Source organism: Ischnura elegans, chromosome 3 (genome assembly GCF_921293095.1).
Source record: "Ischnura elegans chromosome 3, ioIscEleg1.1, whole genome shotgun sequence".
NCBI classification, from domain to species: domain Eukaryota; kingdom Metazoa; phylum Arthropoda; class Insecta; order Odonata; family Coenagrionidae; genus Ischnura; species Ischnura elegans.
The window spans coordinates 1,984,473-2,005,978 of NC_060248.1; the positions used below are offsets into that span (position 1 = coordinate 1,984,473).

A 21,506-nucleotide genomic window follows, 5' to 3' on the forward strand; every position below is an offset into this window, starting at 1 on the left:
ATATTATTCATTATTATGGTTTGCACTGAAGTCCAGGTATAAATTTGCTAAGTACAGCATCACATCATTTTGACACTGACAGCAGCTACAGAGCCGTGCTACTCTACTGACTTTGTACATCATTTTTTATGTATTCTCTCAGCATTTGAGTAAAGAAAGTAAGGTGGGGTATAAAATAATTGCCTGAGAAAGTATAAGTGATTTAGCGATCCACTCTGATCACCTTGCCAGTTTGGAAGAGGGTTGGCCTCCACCATGACTGACAAGAACAGATTTGGTGCCCAAGCCAAGTGTTGCAGTAGTCGAGTGCTATGTTTAAAGCCAGACAAAACTCCCAGGCCGAGGCAATAAAATAGTTTATGGTGCACAAGTTTGATGATAGCCCTTCCTGTCTCTATAATTCTGCACTGACTGACATCGACAGCTCTGAAACCAAAACTACTTGCACAAATACTTTTCAAGTAATGGTGTGCATACTCCATTGCCTCGACTGCTTTAGCTAAAGTGAGAAATGGAATAGACTCAGTTCAGTGCTCATCATCATCATTTCCATCTTCATTTTCCTCCAATGCCAGCTTGTGAATTTCATCAATCCACATGGTCTGATTAATATTATCATCGCACGAGCAGTACCCAGAAATTCAACTCTCCAGCAATCTGATGCCACTCTTGGAGGGGAAAAGGAGCCAGTTCTGCTTCTTCTATTGTATGATTGGCTAAATCCAGCAGCTTTAAAGCTACTGGTGATGTTTTATTAGGTTTTGGAATCTCATCCATATTTCACCTGGCATGCTTAACATTCATCTTCCACCTAGCTGCTTCAAGAATCTTCTATATTTTTGCTTGAAAGACTGGATGATCAAGGTGATTCATTGCATTTGCTGGAAAGAAATTGACCACAATGTTCCTTAGGTAACTTGTATCAATGGAATGAGGAGCACATTATTTGACAGAAAGTAATTTTTAAGTTTTTTTCCCCAGTTTGGCATCAAACCCGCGCAAAAAGTTTTCAAAAATAAATGAGGTCTTCCACACTGAAGGGTTAGCTACATATTGACTTGGAAAGGTCAAGCATTCTTGAAACACTTCTGGTGTTTGGATTTTCTTGTCACAAGTGGCATCAGCTTGTCAGTTCCATCAGCTTGCTTGCTGCAGCACTACAGAGCTGTCAGCTTCTCTTTTTTTAATTTTCCACAATGGCATTTGTAGCCTTTAAAAGGATATGTTCGTTCTGGCAATAAGTTGGAAAATAAACCACTCTCATCTGCTCTGTAAATGTCACCAGGGCTCATAAATTTCAAGCAACTTTGGCAAGCTTCTTTTTTAGCAAATCTCAATTATATCAAGCTTAATACTGGCTGCCTCACCCTGGTAAACTAGTGCACGTCTCTCCCTGAAACCATTGATCCAACCATTTGAAGCATGGAAATTTTCAATGCCCATTCTCATAGCTAAGTGCAATGCCTTTTCTTTGATGATACATTGAATGGCAAGTGTGAACCTCCTGCTTGTTTGCTCATGGAGAACATCTTCCAGTTTTGGAATCTCTCATCATGAATACACTTTTGTTTTTGTTAAATTGACTTTGAACTTTTTCATGGTTATGTACAATCCTACTTAAAATTAATGGAGGAATTTTAAACTTTGTGTTAATTCCGCTCACTTAACGAGTGGATTTTAATCGACTTCTTCAAGAATTTTTCTTTTCTGCTATTGTAATCTGCTTCACCACATGTTTTCCTTCCATTTCAAATGTTATTAAATTACATGGAAGTTGTTTTGGGTTTCCCACCGGGTGAAGTTCTCCATCTCTGCCGACGCTTCGATGGCCGTGTCATCGTCCGTCGTCATTAGGGCTTGACGCTGTTTGGGCCATTGAAATGTCGGCAGAGATGGAGAACTTCACCTGTTGGGAAACCCGAAACAACTGCAACATCATCATATGCTGGGAAAACCTCAAATCTTTCTCCGTTATTAAATTACCCTTGCAATCATAGCACAGGCAATACCAACAACATTCACAAACCATATGCCCTCGGTGAGGAGCTCGGTTTGGTGAATAATTTGGGCTTCTCATTGGCTGCAGTGAGGCATAGTCAGACACTCCTTGTAAATGGCCGCATATTATTACCTATTCACCATGTCACGAAAATTGAGAAATGCATTTAGATTAATGTTGGAAGGTTAATTGCTGATAATAATGAACTAGCTTGTGAATTTGGTGGTTTACATACCTTAAGAAAATACTGGAAAATAACTTGCAGGTTGCTTTATCGTAAGTAATTGGATTTGCTACCCAGGAAAGTGCCACCATTTATAACCTGCTTACCAAGAAGAAATTACCGTCCTAAGGAGGAATTTACCAAGTTCCACTGTTAATCTTTTCTCAGAATATAAACATACCTTCAAAAAATGAATTCCACATTTTTATTGCCAATAATCCAGAATATTTTGATGCAAATTATGTTATATGTAATCATAACAGCTGTTACTTCGTTACAGCCCTTCAAAATTGGGGATTTATACTTTTGAAATGGGGTATCATGATCATGCAGAGGATCGTGTCTGTGATTCGTGAATTAAAAGGCCCATGGTTGCAACACCATCATTGGCGGTGAGGTGAATGGTGCGATCGTTTGTATGAATTAGGTATTGATAATTGGTGTTTATGTATGTATTAAGATTTAGCCATGTTTTAGTTCACTGAGTACTCACCATTTGAGCTTGTAAACTACGTTAATGTTGGACGACAACCTTTGACGGAGGGTGCAAAATTGGTAAATCCTGATTGTGCATCTATTTAATTTCAGGTGGTATATGTGGTAGCTTGTCTGCAGGATTATCTGTCGGTGGTGTTCTCCAGACAGATAAATCATGTCGGAAATCTCATCAAGTTGAAGTTTGGATATAGTCTGCGAGGGATCATATCTATTGCAACATTATGTGCATGGGTGGTTAGGAAAAGTGTTCACAGTTTTTCTTTTTTATGTCGAAATCACGAAATCATAAAAAAACACCTGTTAAAATGGAAAACATGGCTGTGCCGTAATATTCTATCTGTTTACGTGGTGAAGACTTCTGACGATAGCGTTGGAACTCTCCTCTTTACAGAATTATCAAGCGAACTATTATTCATGCCCCCACACCTCTTGTCTGCCTCCCATCGGAGTGGGAGCCCCTGGTGCTCTTGCCTCTGGAGAGTCCTTGCTGCGTACCCTTTGGAGGGAAGTGGGTTGGTTGATTGTCATCCCTCCATGTTTCAGGCGATGGCTGTGAGATGTCATACGGTGAGCAGCGGGTGTGGGGAACTGTCGGCTTTGGACTGTCTGGTTTGCTCTCTGGATCTGCCATGCAGTGGTGGCACACGGACTACGAGCCTGCCCTTGCCCTTGCCGTTGTCTTCGGTGTAGTTGACTTGTTAGTCTGCCAGTACCATCTAAAAGTGGGTATGGCAACTATGGGGCTGCTTATTCTATTCATGCGTAGAGGCATGATATTCTCCCAATAGACGGTCTATGTTCACAGACCCTATTGACACTACAAATGCCCTCTCATTTGTTGGTACATATCCACTCAGTCTCAAAACAAGAACCCAGCACGAGGGCAGTTATTTGGTTTACTTTCGATCTTCATCTGTCGAGATGGCTGTGATTAGGACTCCAACCTTTGCCATTTTAGGTGCTGGTGAACTAGGGAGGCTAGATTACCAATTTTAATGAATCAATAGGTTTACCAATTCTATTTGGTTGGCAAAGAATTTGATAGAGTGAATTGGTTAAAGTTAATGGATCTTGAAAATGAAAAAGCAGGAGCAATTTCCACAATTTTACATTTATTAATACATACTACCGGTTTCGCTTTTCAGCATCATCAGGTACAAAAATATCAAGTGCGCTGTGCTTAAATAGGAAAGGTAGGAGGGTGTGGTGGGCGGTAAGGCGGGGGAAGGGGATGGAGGGAGGGTGTACAGTCACGGGGCTTGGGAAAACTGAGGATGGGGTTAGAGAGGAGTATAACAAATACACTAATTGTCCTTAATGTCTTCCTCCAAGGGGATGGTGGGAAGGCCCCTGGTACCCTCTCCGCTGGGTTCCAACGCTCCAGTCACTCAGTCCGGTCACCTATGCCTGGATGCCTCATGGTGTCGGCCGTCGAGGAGGATGAGGGGGGGGGGGGGCAGCGGGCAATCCTACCTTCCTATTTAAGCGTAGCGCACTTGATATTTTTGTACCTGATGATGCTGAAAAGCGAAACCGGTAGTATTAATAAATGTAAAATCGTGGAAATTGCTCCTGCTTTTTCATTTTCATTATGTCACGTTTCCACTCCATCTCGCCTGAAACCTCAGACTTAATGGATCTTCTCAAGAGAATGGTTGTAGGTTGGTGGGATAGGTGGCTGATTTGTAATCTGTATATGCCCCAAACTGCGCAAGTGAGGGTAGCGGACGGAGAATCTGGGTGGGCAAGCATTAGCCGAGGTTTGAGGCTAGGCTGTCCTTTATCGCCGCTGCTCTTTAACGTGTACACTGAAGAGATGGTAAGGGAAGCGTGGGAAGAGTTGGAAGCTGGAGTGGAAGTGGGTGGAATGATGTTCAAATCGGTAAGGTTCGCTGATGATCAGGCGCTGATTAGCCAGTGAGCGAGGGGACTACAGGCTCTAGTGGATGCGTCATACAAGCGTTGCAAGGAGTTAGGTTTAGGTTGCAAGGAGTCAGTGTTTACTTTTCAGAAAATGAAAGCATAAACAATGGAAAACTAAAAAATAATTTTACTGCCAAAGATGGAGCAATGCATTGGCAGGAGGTGACGCTGAAACCAGCTGAAACTTAAAAAATGTATGAGGTTATGGAAGGAGTGGAGAAAGGAAAGAATGAAAATTGAATGAATGTATGTATCGCAACGTATATACTTATCATTTTCAGCCACGAATCATCGACACGGTTTCTCACAATTTTGTAAGTGCTATAACTTGTTCGCTGCATAAATAATAAAATAGATTCGGTTAATGAAGCGTTACGCATATTTTTGTTTGGCCATAATTTTAATAGTTGTGAATGGAACAATGTATCGGTATCATGATTGATATATCTCTTTACAGTTTTGGCAAGATATATATAAATATGCTTCCAAGGGTAAAGCAGCCGCCCTGTCAAAAGATATACATAATCTACACTGCGAGTGGGATTCTAGTAGCTCAATATTTCCAGAGGCAGGTGACTGATATAATAAGTGCAAATGCAATACACGGCTATTTCAATGTTAATGAGTCGGTGATTGTTTTTGATGAGGTGAGGTTTTTTTAAAGTTGTCCTTTGTATAATAATTCGCTATACACAATGTTATTACTTTAATACTATTCTGACATTGCTATTAATAGTGTAAAATCATATTATACTATATAATTTAATTATTTAAATACTCTAAAGATTAACATTATGAACTTAAAAACCCTCATTGCCCTTTTAATAAATATTATATTGTTTACAAAATATTTTATTTCAGATACCAACACCAGTGTAGAGTAATTAAAAGAATTTCAGAGAAGCCACTGTTACTAGAGGAAAAAAAGTATTCTACCCGAAGCGAAGCAATTAGAGGAAACAAAAAAATTTAATGCAAAATTACTTAGCTTGGAAAGGGAGGATTTAAAACTAGTAAATATTGAGGCCAAGATCGACAAAATTAATTTTTAGTTGTCAAACTTTGTATTTGATTATTTGTGTTTAACCCCTCAAGCGTGTGCGACACAGCATATGCATCCTCGCTATTCCGTCCCTATACGGTGCTTTAATCGTAGGCATTTAAACCACCCAGGGTGCTTTAATTTAGAGGCACTTCAGATTTTGTGCAGACATGAAGTAAAATATTTTTTTGAATCTTATCACTATGCAAAAAAAATCCAAAAAATATATTACATAAACAATTGTTTAAATTTTATAATTATTAATACGTACTTACAATTTTCAGACCCATTAACTTTTTCCTGCTCCTCTTATCCAATGGTTAATAGTTGACCTGTGTGTGATACTGCTCAAAACAGGGTTCTAAGCAGAGTGAGGGTGTTCCTGGGCAGTTTTTGCATCTATATCTTGTCTCTTTTCTCTTTCCGTTTTTTGTGCACACAACACACTTTCTTCTTCCAACCTTTAATGTCTCAGTTTTCGGGTTTTGTTGAACAAAATGCTGCCCGGTCAATCGCGTACATTCCGTATCGATATCCGAGGGCCGTCCTTTGCGCTATTCTAAATTCTGTCCATGATACTTAGCAATTATTTTGTTCACTAAGCTCATTCTGAATGATAGGTGATCTTTGTTATTACCAGCCTTACGGTATAAAATGTACGCGTTCAACACAGCCGTATTAACTAAGTGATTGAATAATTTCTTGTACCACACTTTTGTCCTTTTTCTTTCCAGCAGGAACGATTCTAAAAGTTGATCTTTTAAATCTACACCGCCCATATATTTATTATATTCTGTTACACATATAGGTTTGTTCACACATTCTAGCCTGCCCTTTCGACTTACGGGTTGCATTTGGTCTGAATGCTTTGTAGGCAGCAATGCAACATCGCGTTTATCCTTCCACTTCAAAGCAACCAATTTCCCACACTTTGCACTAACAACTTCTCCTTTCTTTAGTTTCTTTTTGAGGTTTACTGGCATACCTTTACGCGTGATTTTCACGGTTCCAACAGCATCTGTTGTCCTCTGAACTAACCTATGGAAAAGATCAGGACTACTGTAAAAATTGTCCATACAAACACATCTACCAGAGTCTAATAGTTTCTCACACAAACTTAGAACAACTTTAGTTGAAAAAAGATCTGTGTCCTTTGTGATTTCACAGCCCAATTTCGTCCCTGAGCCACAGTAAATAATAAAATTCCATAAATACACTGCGGAGTCACAAAGTTCAAACAATTTTATCCCAAACCGGGAAGCTTTCATGGGAATATACTGTTTCCACGACAGTCTACCTTTCCACAACAACAAAGACTCATCTACACTGATTTCCTTACCGGGTATATACTCTTTTTGGAACTTATTTTTCAAATATTCACTAATTGGTAAAATTTTATACAGTTTTGGATCCTTTTTTACAAATTCCTCATCGGTCTATCTTCTTATCGTCTTATCTACAAAATGGAGAAATTTGGTGAGCAATGAAAATCTTTGCTCACTCATTACATTGGGAAAAAATGGAGTCTCTAATAAATGCTTTCTGCTAAAATACATTCTGAGGCTTGGTTTCTGAATAATTCCCATCAACATCAGTATACCTAAATACACCCTTATTTCCCCCAGAGTTGTGGGGACCCACTTTTGGAAGTGTGATTTTTTTTTGCTTCGTAATTTTCTCTTTCTCATGAGCAAGAAACTGTGCTGCATAGCGGTTTTTCTCAGTCACTATAATTGAAATTATTTCATCATCAAAAAATAACTCAAAATATGCCAAGGGATCATCTATATGCGGAACGGGAAATATTTGTTTTCCCACTAATTCACACGCAAAAGGTTGAGGAGGGTCAGCACTGTCGATCTCTTGCCAATTATTTTCTTGACGATTCACAGAAAAATGAGAAGGTCCTTCGCTCTCTTCGGAACTGGAATCCAGAGAGTATCCAATTGAAATTTCCGAAGTAGTATCTGAGCATCCTGCGCTCTCTTCTTCCAAAGCGTCAAGCACTTGCTCATCGCACAACTCACGCGAGCTAGAAGCCATGGTCAATTAAAGAGGGGTACAGATATGGAGTGGATTCAAGGCCGAAAAAAATTAAAAAAAAAAATCACCAAAGCAAGCGTAGGGATGAAAACACCCCAACCCTTAGCCTCAAACGTCGTAAATAAGATACCAAGATGCGGGGATGCTGGCCGGTCTTTGAGGCTCCGTGAGGCGTTGAGTGACAATGCCTGGAAGGACCATGCCTTCACTATCATTGCCTCAATGAAAGAGAAAGGAAACGTTGAGGCAGAGAAGCAGATGATAATGAACTAGAGACGAAAGCATTCAGCATCCCCACGTGTCACACACAATCGCTAAGAAAGCACATAACCAGAGCTTGAGTGGAAGGATATCTTTCATTAGCATCCACCAGGCGCTGACCCTAGAGGAAGCGTTTCTTTCCTGACATCAGCTAGAAAAAAATATTCTAAAAAATACAAGAACGCAAACACAGACCACACAGGGGCACAGAACGATATCAGGCAGATGTGTCTCACATATATACTCACTAAAAGTACATACATGGAAGCTTCAGAGATTGGAATACCTAATGAAACATTCAGACGCATAGGGTGTGTCGCGCACGCTTGAGGCATGGCAATCGGACGACACAAACGCTGTGTTGCACACGCTGAGAGAACGACCACGGGCATTTAAAGTCACGCTTGAGGGGTTACTATAATAATTGAGTTCTATCATTGAAATATTTCATATGAATACCTCTCCTATAACCAATAACTAAATTGATGAATTCTTGTTGGGTTCTCAGCCAGGTTAATGCTGTCGTATAAGCCGACGTTTCGAGAGACGACTTGTCTCCCATCTTCCAGATCGTGTTACTCTTTGAAAGTTCAATTTCACCTGGCTGAGAACCCAAGATCAATTCATCAAAGAATCGTCTACATGAAAGAGTTCATCAATGGTATTCACCCGGAGAAATTAAAATCGTTTAATAACTAATTTGTGTACCTCCATTCAAATTGCATTCTCTTAATAATCATAAATATTAACCTGTGTAATTATCCCCTATTCATATTCTTTAAAATTAGTATAGTCATACTAGCAGGGTTAAAAAGAGTAAAAATAAATTAGGATTTCTACTGGGGAAGGTTAAATTAAATGAAATCTCTAGATTATATAAGATTTTTTTTATTTGAACCACTTGAAATACAGTATGCAATAGCATTTTATTAATTAATCTAGACTCCTTGAACCCAAAAAAGGCATTTTTTGTCACAACTTTCAGTGAATATTAGGCTTCTGTCCATTGTAGATACGTTATTTTGATTCAGTCCACATTTGTTAACTTTGAAGGTAAACATAAATAACAAGAACTCTTCCAAGTAACTTTCAGCGACCAAAAATTACTAAATGTACCTTCAAGTGAATCCTTTGATTTTGTTCAGCAGCAACAGGAAACACAGTTGACCACAACATATACAGCACACAGACATTCAATATTCGTGCCGGGTTCTTCAACGCGTACAGTGGTACATTCGAGCATTTATATGTTAATTTATATGGTCTTCGAAAATTAACATAATGTTTCTGGATGTACATCATACGCGCAGCTGCGTATGTAGGGCAAAAATCTGAAATTATATCATAACCTGAAGTTATGGCAACGAATATGCTTTTAAAATTTAGGAAACTCAAAGAATTCAAGATGAAGGGACTTAATTTGTTAATAAAATTTACTCATAGGCACATTACCCTGATAGAATTGCAGCAAAAAATGTTACTCGCCTTGGTTTCTACGGGAAGCGATGAGGATATTCCTCCGGAATGACATCTGTGAGATATTCAATCAAATCTCTTGTCAATACCTTTGAGAGACAAAAAAGGCTCTTGAATTCGCCGCCGCTCACATTGAACGAATCCTCTGTTTCCCTGAAGTATCTCCTTCTTCCAAAACCTTCTTCCTATTCTAATTCTCTCATAAACCGCAAATAAACCATAACATCCGCCATATTGTTCAAGATTTCAACACGGAACTATAATCTCACCTAACTACGACCACTCGACTTTCATTCCGGCACGGAATCAGCAGATCCTGAGCAAAATCTCATCTCAAGCATTTCAAGCACACCAAATCACATTCCGTATCGAAATTTTCCGGGTGAGTCCTTGGTTATGTATGATTCAAGCACACCCCCCCAGGTCAGCCTTGAAATTGCCCCAATATGCCCACCTTCCATCACAAATGATTGAATTTGGGTGCAATCAACTCCTGTCCATTCCCTTAAACAAATGCCATGTCTATCAACAGTGAACTCCTCAAGGGATTCAAGATTGTCATCACTGTCAGGTAGTACATAATAACATTTATGCTGTTGTATTTAGTTGGTTAGAAGGGGGCACAGAGAGACACGACACATCCTCTCTCGGCAAGAGTCAACAAGGGATGCTTGTTTGGTTTGACTTTGCTGCGTTGGATGGCTTCGAGGAGGGGGGTCGGAGATTGTGGCGCCCAAGGAGCTCTCACGGAGTGGGTGAGGAGCAGAGGAGATTTTTTTGTGTTTACAATTGCGCAGGACTCCATGTTGCTCCGTGGTGGACATGTGCAGGATCAAATACCTCATCACCAGGGAGCGATCATCATGGCACTCTTCCCTTCCCATCCACCACCCTTGTGGGACTGCTCTCTGTGTTTTCAAAGGAAAAATTGATTGGGTTTTGAATGGTCTCTGGGAAATACCTAGTGCAGGTGCAGTGGACACTTTATTTTGAAGGCAGGTGTGGCTGTTGAAGGTGAGCGAAACGTATTCTCACGGAAGAGCAAGGTTTTCCACCTTAGTCTGGATGATTTCTTGTCATTCCTGTGAAAGATTGTACCCTCCAATTTCAAAGGAGAACATTCAAAAAATAATTAGGGTTGAAATGGAAGATGAATGTAATATTAGTAATAAAGTAATGAATTATTTCTCTGATTTGTGCTACATATTTTGCCACTTAGGATACCCTATGAGTTGAAGGAAAAACTTGATATGCAGCAGAAGATACGTAAACCATATGTACAGTTTCCGTGATGGCTCATCTCATTATTGCCTATCTGCTAACATTGTAAATATTTTTGAAACTTTGAAATCTATTTTTCTCTGATGCATTGCTCATTCTGCTTGGACGTTGACAGCAGCAAAGGAGTCGAGAGTGGAAGCAATCGAAATGTGGCGAAACAGAAGAATGATGATGAGAGGTGTCGGAGAAAAGAGAATTCTTCTAAAAACCTTAAGCGGAAGATGAATCATCTTAGTTGGCTACATTAAGAGGGATGATGACCTGATGAAAACAATTGTCGAAGGACAGGTGGAGGGGAAGAAGGGCAAGGGATGGCCCTGAATAACTTATATGTACTAGTATAGGGCAGGATATGGATGATGGATGTCAAGGAGAAGAAATGTGTCACAATGAAATGGCCAGTGGAAGAGAGTGAGCGCTGTTTCAAAACCAATCGTAGGATCGCTGCCTTTTGATGATGCTGATCTTTCATTCCAAATTTTGTTTTCTTCTCATTTTATAACAATGCAATGATGCACTGTCAAATTTAAAAATTCAGTCAAACTTGCATATGACAGTTACATATGTAATGAAAAGGTGCCAGTTGTGAGGGGAGTTGCTGGTCCTTTGTATATTCCTACGATTGCCATTGTAAATTTCCCCACTTGTAAGTGTTTGGACGATACAAAATCCCTGCTGTTACCAACTATTCTTTGGTCCCTTGGGGAATTATTTCCTTTTATATGAAGAAATCACAGCTGTCTTTGATACTTAACCATCCCTTACTTTATCATCAGTTGTTCTCATGTGCTTCCGGCCATCACTGCATGGCCGTTGTGATCTCAAGGACATAGGACAAAGGATTTATTAAAATCGACGGTTGATCTGAAAATCCTTCCCTTTAGCATTTGATGGAAAGGGTGGTACGATCCGAATGAATTCCATCCAGGACCTTGCTTGTGTCTTCTCCACCTATGTATGGAAATTTTTGCCTCTTCATTTTTCGTGCATTAAAAGTATCACAATCAAAGCGATCAATTCCACATTTTTTATCCAAAGGAATTTTCTTCATTTCATCTTCCTTCAGATGCCATTGTCTATCATGCCACGTGATAGTGGATACTTAAGATACTTTCTTAGCCTCTTAAATAACCTTGACATCTTCAATATTGACTCCTCCCACTGTAGTTATGTAAATTGCTGATAAGAAATGCTTTCAGGAAATATTTTTCTGTTATCAGGTATCTCATTTACACCTTGGTAGCATGAGAACTTCATTCTTTTCTTGTCTTACATTCCTTGTGAGAGTAAATTATCCTTCAAGTCAGATATGTACAGTACATCTGAGAAATCAGTATCAATACCACCACATTCGCTGGAGATCTCTAATTTTAATGTGCATATATCTCTGACTTCTAGAGCATAGCCATCACCCAAAACAAATTGACCAGTTATGGGACGAAGGTTTATGAATATGTAAATCTTTCCAATTTGTCATGTGGTCTGATGTTCCACAATCCCCCTCCTCCTAATTCTACACTTTAATCTTGGTGAGTACACAAAGCTTTATTTCCCCTTGTAACAGAAGAAGCTCGCTCCTTCTTTAAAAACTCAGAATTTCAATTCTTCCCAATTGAATTTGGATTCTTATCAGCTTGGGTTAGAGAGGGTTGTGACAAATTCCTGGAAACTTTAACCCTTTAGCTGCTGCTCACTCTTTGGAAACGTACCTGTCACATGCGGTGAAAGTGTTAAGAAGGAAGAGCATGGCGGGGAGGAAGAAAAGCAGCAGCTGCAATTGCGTATGCCGTGCGAACACGCTGATGGGTGACAGCGCTCATGACAGAGAAAGGGTTTATGTAATCTAATGAGAGAAATCTATCATGGAGTGGTGGAGCCACAGTACGTGGGACACTGTCATTGTATGATCAGAGGGTGCCATGACCAAAAGAAATGAGATGTTTCAAGTGCTCTTTCATGGTAATTAATCAGTCAATTGTGATGAAATTAACATGAAATGAGAGGAAATGTTCCCTGAATATCAGCAAAATTTATTGTCTCATTAACAATTTTGCTATACATGGAAAAGGCACTGCTTAAGTCCCTGATTTTGCAAAAACAGCACCTCAAATAATGGGACCCTTTACTATAAATGAATCAACAATTACTCATGTATGTCCTTAAATAGAACCGTTTTGTAAATTCATTTGTGCCAAAAATCATGGCTGAGGAAATAGCTGCTCTCAATGCTCTCTGTAGACATGGAATTGTAAGCACTGCTAGCTACATATGCAGGTACAGCTGAATAAAGTTCTATTTAAAACTTGAAGGAATCATTACGCTTGGTAATTTTTTAAAGATAGATTCCTACATTGGGAGTGAAAAGGTATGATTGGGCTGCCTGTGATTTGTCCCCCCCACCTACCAGTCTCATGGTACCCCTATGCCAAGGACATCAATGGAAATCAGTAATGATTTTTCATAAGTTTATTTATTAAAGTTATAATGGTGCTCAAATACTGTGGCAACAGCACTTTTGAACTGTTTGTAAGTGGTGGGAGCAACTTGGCGAAATGTCTTTAGCAACAATTGGACAACAAAAACAAAAATGTTGACAGCAGAATCATTTCCTTTTTGAGCAAAGAGTTGTTTGATTCTCACTCATAGATGCCACCACTGCCACGATCGGAGCGCATCCTGCGTGACGTAGGCTCGCTGGTCAGCCGGCCCAACGTGGCTGTCTTCCTCGTCTTTGCAGCCGTGTGTGGCGCCCTTGATGGGTTCGTCGTCTACTACCTCTTCTGGTGAGTGTGTCTGTCATGCTTCTCATTCATTTCTTTCGTTCACCAGCTGATTTGGATTCGTCTTTATTGGAGATGGGTCGAATAGCAAAGCTCGAATATCAAATTCGAATAGTAAGTAAGTAGGATTCGAATAGTAAGTAGGAAATCATAGCTCGAATACTCGAATATCTCAATTTTTGAATACCTCAAATACTAGAATTTCACAAAGCATATTAAATGTCATTCATCTATTTCACTTGTTGAATATATAAATAAATAGTTATATGTATACCAAATACATTTTAAAATCAAGTTTTTACTTCAAATTTAATGAAATAATTTGCATCAATAACATCATTAAGAACCGTAATTAAAAATAACATCATCAAAATGAAGAAGCATTAGAACCTAGCGATGGGTTGAATACCAGATTTCTCGAACTCGAATATCGAATTCGAATAGTTAATCATAGCTCGAATACTATTGTCGAATAGTAGCGGTCCTGAGCCCGACGTATGATTTTCCCACATCCATCATTTGACGAAAATGAGACTAAATACGTGCAATGTGTCGTTTATGGCTAATAACATCAGGCACATAGTTTGAATCTTCCCCACGAGATGAAACTACCTTAGGGAGAAGCTCTATGCCGTGGGATAGTAACATAAGCACATTTCCCAAGATCTGCTATCCCCCTCCAGTCAGCGCTAGCCTCCCCTCTCTAAGCTTTCTTTTCTCCAAAATCAAACAAAAGATTCCAGCTCGTGCATGGATTGATTAGGAAGACCTTAGCTTCAAAAGAAAACATCTAGGTACACGAGAACAAAAGAAACCTTTTTTCACGCCTCCCCCTTTCTTGCCCGCTGACCTTTTTCATCTTACCGCCTTCAAAGTTCCCCATTTCTGGAGGTCAACTGCAGCATGAGTCCAAGACCTATTAGCCCAAAAGGTGTCTAACAATGACTATCAGCAATTGGTATTATACCCTTATTATACTGAAATATCAGTAATGGGCACATAACTCAAAAAAGAATAAGACCAAACATGGCACATTTCTGTCATTATTTACTCATTTTCAGTGAGGAAATAGAAAAATATGATGGAGACTTCACTTTCTGGCGACACTTTATATCCTGGCAGGTGAGGCTCTCTGCAGTTGATGTGGAATTTTTTTTACGAAAATAGGGTATCAAGTTACAATTTATGAGTTATGCTATAAGTCTCACTTGTCAGAGTTACTGACAAAGGGATATCTTCTCAGGATATTTTGTTTCTCCCTGCTAGCAATTTGAATTTATCTGCCTATCTGGTGCTACTCTACTTGGAAATGAGTGGGTAAGCTAACTGCGTACAAGTGTAATGAGTGGGAAAGGCAATTGCTTTCTCTTTAGGACAAAAAAATTCACAGTCATATGATCATGCTTCACCTTCTCCAGTTGGCTCTTCATAAGCCGTATGCGATAGCATCAGTGCTGAACTTCACCTCGTACGAATGGTTCCGTACTCCCCAGGGTGGGTTGACTTCAAACCAGTGAGTGTTTTCCGTGTAGGTTCAATGAAGTCCAGTTTCATTTTTATTAGTTTTATTTTTATTCGTCTTTGGACCATGGCCCTTCCGAGGAAACAAGTGAGAACTTTAAAACAGCTTCCCCTGAATGACTTGCAGAAGATTGAGCTATTTGTTGCTGTGCTGCCATAGCAGGGAAATGTGGTATGATGAGGGATGGGTCGAATGGCAGATTTCTCGAACTCAAATATCGAATGCGAATATTAAATCATTGCTCAAATATTTGAATATTACCTCAAATACATAATAGAATTGCTCACCAAGCTTTTAAAACTAATGTTTTTTCTTCTATTTCACTTGATGAATGTATAAATAAATGGGAATATAACCTCCTCTCTCTCGCCCCCTTTTCCTTCTTGGCCGATAATTGCCGTATATGTCTGAATATAGTTCCCCCTTTTTTTCCAAAAATGTCCGTGGTTAAAGTAAAGGGGGGGGGGCTATATTCAAACGCATTTTTAAAATTATTTCTTGAAACTGAAGTCTCAAAATAAGGGGGGGCACTATATTCGGAGAAATAAGGTATAATGGCGCTGAGAGGTGGGGTGGGGTGAGGTCGCACGTTCAAGGGGAGAAGTGGGTGGGTTTGAGGGCAATTTGGGTGAGGCGTGGGACGCACGGGATATATCCCAAAGCACCTGGATGGAAGGATGTAAAAAGGGAGAACAGAAGGAAAATGGGTGAAAGGGGAATTTTGGGACCTTCCGATGACTGGTGCGTTTGAAAAAAAGAGAAATTCTGACATGAAATTTTCGTTTGACACAGATTTAATTTGACCTCAAGTTGTATAAAAGACACTGAAAAAACATATGATTTACACTTCTCATGTCAGCATAAATAATTAAACAAAGCTTATCATAATGGCATTATAAAACAAAAAATTTCAAGCACAAAAATAGAGAAAGATTTACTTTCATATAGTTGTATAGTCACAATTGAATTTTATACATGGTTTAAATGCACTCTTAAATCTTCATTGAATGAATATTTGTTAGTAAAACAGTGCATGAATTTTGACGATATGAATTATAATAAATTACAAGAAAAATGAAATACTCTCCCTATCCTTACAATACTATGCAAAAAAATCATACACACACTCGCAAGCCCACAAATGAGGGACAAAGAGAATGGGAAGGAAACAAGGAAATATAAGCTCGATGCAAGGGGAGTGACGGCTTTTCGCTCCTTGGGGTGGCTTCTTGAACACTGGGGGTATATTTGAAATACGTAAGTAGCACTGATGGGGACCTCTCATTAAAGTGTCTCTTCTGTTAGGGATTTGAATCGGGATTTGGGACAGCACTTATCAGGCCTTTGGTCCGTTGTCGTTGAGAAACAGATTCTCCTGGTGGCTCATGCTATTTGGTTAATTCGCCTTCTGTTGCTGATGTAGTGGAAAGAGCTGCTGGTGAAGTGCGTGAGGTTGACCACCTTTTCCTGGTGCTGGAAAATCTCCCCTCCCGTCTCCTATTCCCAACAGGCTGCCTTCTCCTCCTCCGTCCAAATCTGCTTCAAAATCATTCTCTTCTCCACCCACGTGCTCGTCTCGTATCGAGATGGGCATTCTTAAGATACCTTTTCCTAAGATATATGTTTTCATTGGGTGACTTGGTTTATACAGACTTATATCTCCAAATGAATATATTAGACTGGATTGAATATTCGAATATCTCAAATTTGGAGTACCTCAAATACTAGAATTGCACGAAGCGTAGTAAATGCTATTCTTCTATTTCACTTGATTGTATAAGTGAAAAGGAACGTATCAAATACATTTACAAAATCAGCTTTTGTATTCAGAACATATTCCCCACATTGATTGTTGTTGCTCTACATTGGCTATTTTCAGATGGGCCTTTCCTAAGGTATCTGTTTTTGTTGGGTGATTTTGTTTAGACAGACTAGTCATCTCTAAAGCCAACTGATTTTTTATCATCTCAACTTTATTTGAATCTTGGAAATCACTTATTTTGAAACGTACATCAAGAATTTTGGCAAAAGTGAATATGTAATTGTTCTTTTTCCAGAAATTTATACCAACTTTTGATGGAAACCAGCAAATCATTGAGGAAACCTTGTAAATGACTGTGCAAAAGCTTCTAAGTTTCTAGGAAATTCATAATGCTATTCACAAGGGGGATAACTTAATAAACTGTGACTGCACTTCTACTTGCAAGAAATGTTGCTCCTTCAAAAACATCCAGAACAATCAATCAATTGCTTGATAGCATCATTGATCAGACAAACGGATTTGCTAATCATCATATGCAGACAAATGAATCTCTGAAAGCAAGGATTAGTAATTGGAAACAATTGACCTATGAAGAGTTTCTTGCCTTCATGCCCTTCATTTTTTACCAAACTCCGGCCCAGATGATCCAGTGCCTGATGGTATCCTTTGCAAAATCCATCCCCTTTTAGATTCATTTCACTCCACCATTGATTCCCTAATTATTCCTTCCCAATAGCTTTGCATTGACGAGTCTTTGCTTCTTTGGAGGGGTAGGTTGCCATTTGTATTTATATGAAATCCAAGAAGAATAAGTACGGAATCAAGATGTACATGCTGACGGAGCCTTCTGGGTTTGTTCTAAGATTTCTAGTGTACACGGGGGCCGGCAACTCCGAACTTGGAGGGTGTGGACATGGTCGACGTGCCGATCCAAGGAGGAGATATGGTTGTTCCTAAACCTGAGGCCGTTGTGAAGTACAACGAGTCAATGGGCGGAATAGACCATTTTGATCAAATGATGTCATATTATCTGATTGAAAGGAAACCCCTAAAATGGTATAAAAAGTCAGGCATCCATATCTTTCACCATATTCTGGTGAACAGCTTTTTTCTTTACCGTTGACCCTCCGACAAAAATTTCCCATTATAAATTCCGTCTATCAGTGATCCCTTATTCTTCCGTACCACATTCCCTACCCCAGGCCACTTTTACCCTCCAAATCTTAATCCCATTTCCTTGAACTGATCCAAGTGAAAGGTGGCAGAAAGAAATATCGACGTTGCAAGCATTGTTACACTCTCGGGTGTAGGAAAGAGACCTCATTCATTCATTTGCCCTGAGGGTTCTCCTCCCCTCTGTCCCGAAGTGCCTCTCTCCGTTTCACAAGCAGACATAAATGTTATTATGTATATATTTTTTGTACTATAGATTTTTATTTTATGCATTGTAAATTGTAATATAGATTAAATCTATTGTTATAGCATTGGTAAAAGACATATTTCCAATAAATATTATTTAATAATTTACTGGAAATGTTACAATTTAGCACCAAATGAAAAATATTATTATTGCGATGAAAATTTGCATAATTTTCAGATTTTCGCAGAATATTCTTTGAAAGATCCTTTTCTCTTTTTCTTGTAAGATGTTTACTTGCAAATATTAATATTTACAGTTTTAATATATTCATTTTTAACTTGAGCACATCATATTGCAAAAATATGTTATTGGCTTGAATTCAGAAGAGAGTTATGAGTAAGTTGTGGGTTGATTCTTCTCTGCTTCCACATCCATTTTTACTTCAGCTCTACCCCAATGACCCGAAAAGGACACGTATCAGCGAAGTCTTTCCTCATTCCACCCCGAACTTTTTGACGTGCCGCTGGCAATCCAAAGAAAGCTATCCTCCAAGTTCTTGCTAGCGGACCGACTAAATGCTACTCCCACCCCTCGCTTCTTCTCCGTCCCCCCTCCAACCACACCAGCACATCCGGCTGCAGTGGTGCACCCCAGGGGACACCCTAATCATAAAATAATCTTGAAAGCAGAGTGCCGCCCATCTCAGGCAGCTGCAGCAAAGGGAATACCTACACCCATGCCTCGTATAGCGCAATTTCTATATAGCACAAATTCGTTCCTCGGGGAAATATCGGAACGCAGTGTAGCCTAATCAAAAAACTTGAACGTTCTCATGATAAAACGTGAACTTGCGCTAAGTACACATGAAATTGCTATCATTTTACGCATATTAATGGTATTGCTTGCCTCAAAGCTTATTTTTTGCTCATATATTAATTGGAATCCATTGCTGTGCAATGGCCTAAAGCATCACTTTTCATTGGGTCCATATAGCCGGCCTACCAAAGTAATTTATCTTGTCTCTTTAACAGCATGACAATAGTTAATTTAGATCATCAATTAAGTGTGGAGCTAGTGGAAATGAGTTTTTTTTTAAACAATACAGTTTGAGACATAAGTTTTGCCATCATAGGTTATCGGGTGATTGACTTCCAGGTAGAGGGTCTACGCTAAAGCCGTCAAGGTCATCGGTATTCACGGGGGAGAAATGGAGCGGTGGCTGAGTTGTGTATGAATAGCATCAACACATAAAAGGGTCCGCTATAGAGTCTCAAACACAATGGCTTCATTCCCTCCCAGCAGTCGTAGGCCCTCTGCATCTCAGGAATTCAGTTCAGCAGTGGAAGGTGATATAGAGAGAGCCATACAGAGTAAAAACCAAGAGAAAATGGCAAAAAATAGGAATGCGGGTAGAAAAGTCAAGAAGTTATCAAGAAAAACCATAAACCTAGGAGAGAAATTGAAAGAGGTCGTCAATTGATTTGAAAATGGAGAGTGTCAAAGCGATATTGCGCTGAAGTTAAAACTCACAATGCCTCATTCTGAATAAAGACGAAGTTAAAACATCAGTGACCTCAGCCGCACCATCTTCAACCAAGCGGTCAACACATACGGAAAGTTCATTGTGAATCTATACAAAAATACAAAATCGTGGTAATCGCTCCGAGACATTTAGTGAAAGCTCTGGATGGTTCCAGAATTTAAACGGCTAGCAGGTATTTTCAGTGCGGCGATATCAGGTGAATCTGCAAGTGTTGATAGTGCAGTCACCACAACATTTTCTGATGAACTCCAAGCTGTGATTGAAAGTGGCTCCTTTCCCCCTCAACTAGTTTTTAGTGTTGACGAGACGGTATTCTTTTGGAAAAGAATGCATTCTCGTTCATTCTTTTCAGGGAAGGAAAACCTGGGTCAGGTTTCAAGGCTTTTAAAGACTTTCACGTAGCTGCTAATGCCTCGGAGGACTTCAAATTAAAATGATTTATCATTCATAAACTCAGCTAGCTACGAAATGGCATTCAAGGAGCATTTGCCTGTCATTTTGATTAGCGACAAAAGGTCCTGGGTGACACAATAGTTGTTTTTAGATTGGTTTTAAAAATCGTCAACTGCCGGCAAAGCATTATGAACCCCTGATATAGCAGATGTTAGCCCACCTGCACGACAGGAGGGAATTTCAAAAGCACGGACAAAGTTTTTTTTTACGTGAGTAAAAGTCTTCAAATGCGTGCCTACTATCTTTAACGATATTTTAAACTGTAAAAATTTATATAAAAAGTTTTTCTAAGACTAATTATGGGAATATATATGGTTTAGAGGATATTCGATACCTAAAACCTATGCTACCAGGAATGCATCCCTATCTTCCCAATGTTAAAATGCTCTCGTATAACGCAAATTCATATAGTGCAAAGACCACAAGGAATGCATCCCTTGCACTATATGAGGCATGGGTGTAATGGTATGTGAAACCCATTGTTGTTAAACATCTGATGTTTACGGTTGGTTGCATGGGAGGAAAGGTATTGGAGCTGAAAACAAGAAAAAGATAAAGAAACCCATCAATGACACTTGAGAAGAAAATATAGACATTATTCAATGGTGGCACAGGGCAAAAGCCGGCCTTATCATCTCGTGTCTATCCCGCTGTGCAGATGACGTGATATCACATCATGAATTAAAAATTGTATAGCTAACAAATTAGAGCCAAGAAATTTTTTTCATTATTTTCCCAGCTCTTTTGGCATCATTGCAAGCGCTTTTTTATTAAAAAACGGAAGCCTCACGAGGGTATGATTTTGACTTTTACATGGTCAGCATTGAAAGTGTTAATTAAATAACCAAGAATTGAACATATTGTTACAAGCCCAGAGGCACTAGAGAAGTAAAAAAAAAACTGAAAACTGAATGAAGATATAAATAAGAGTGAAGTACTCGTAAAAAAAAGTTCACCTGTGCATCTATACATTATGGCAAACGAAGATCGAGAGTGAAGATATTGCCTGTGTCCACAAGTTAAAAGACAACAATACTTTTCCAATGTGGCACTTTGAAATAAAAATATTATTTCGAGCAAAACAGCTGATGGATGTTGTGGATGGAACCTGGGTACGTGCGTCTTACGGAGACAACGAGGAGAAGGTAGTGAAGTGGAGCATGACAGACTCTGTAGCTCAACTTGCGATATTAAGAATGGTGGACCAGACGGTGAAGATGCACCATTTGATGTGTGAAACCGCAAAAGATATTAATGATACACTTCTTATTTCTATAAAAAGAATACCGACCAGGAGATGTGCTTATTGTTACAACAATTTCATAATAATAAATATGATA

General features: G+C 39.2%; 1 protein-coding gene across 5 annotated transcripts in view; it reads left to right on the forward strand.

The window, feature by feature from the left end:
- LOC124155324 (major facilitator superfamily domain-containing protein 6-B) overlaps positions 1-21,506 on the forward strand; it is a 186,506-nt gene that overhangs the window by 45,249 nt on the left and 119,751 nt on the right. For all 5 annotated transcript variants that reach the window (XM_046529046.1, XM_046529049.1, XM_046529048.1 and 2 more), the window contains 2 exons: positions 3,264-3,442; positions 13,393-13,529. In XM_046529046.1, coding sequence (XP_046385002.1) covers positions 3,264-3,442; positions 13,393-13,529 — 316 coding nt within the window. The remainder of the gene's footprint in view (positions 1-3,263; positions 3,443-13,392; positions 13,530-21,506) is intronic.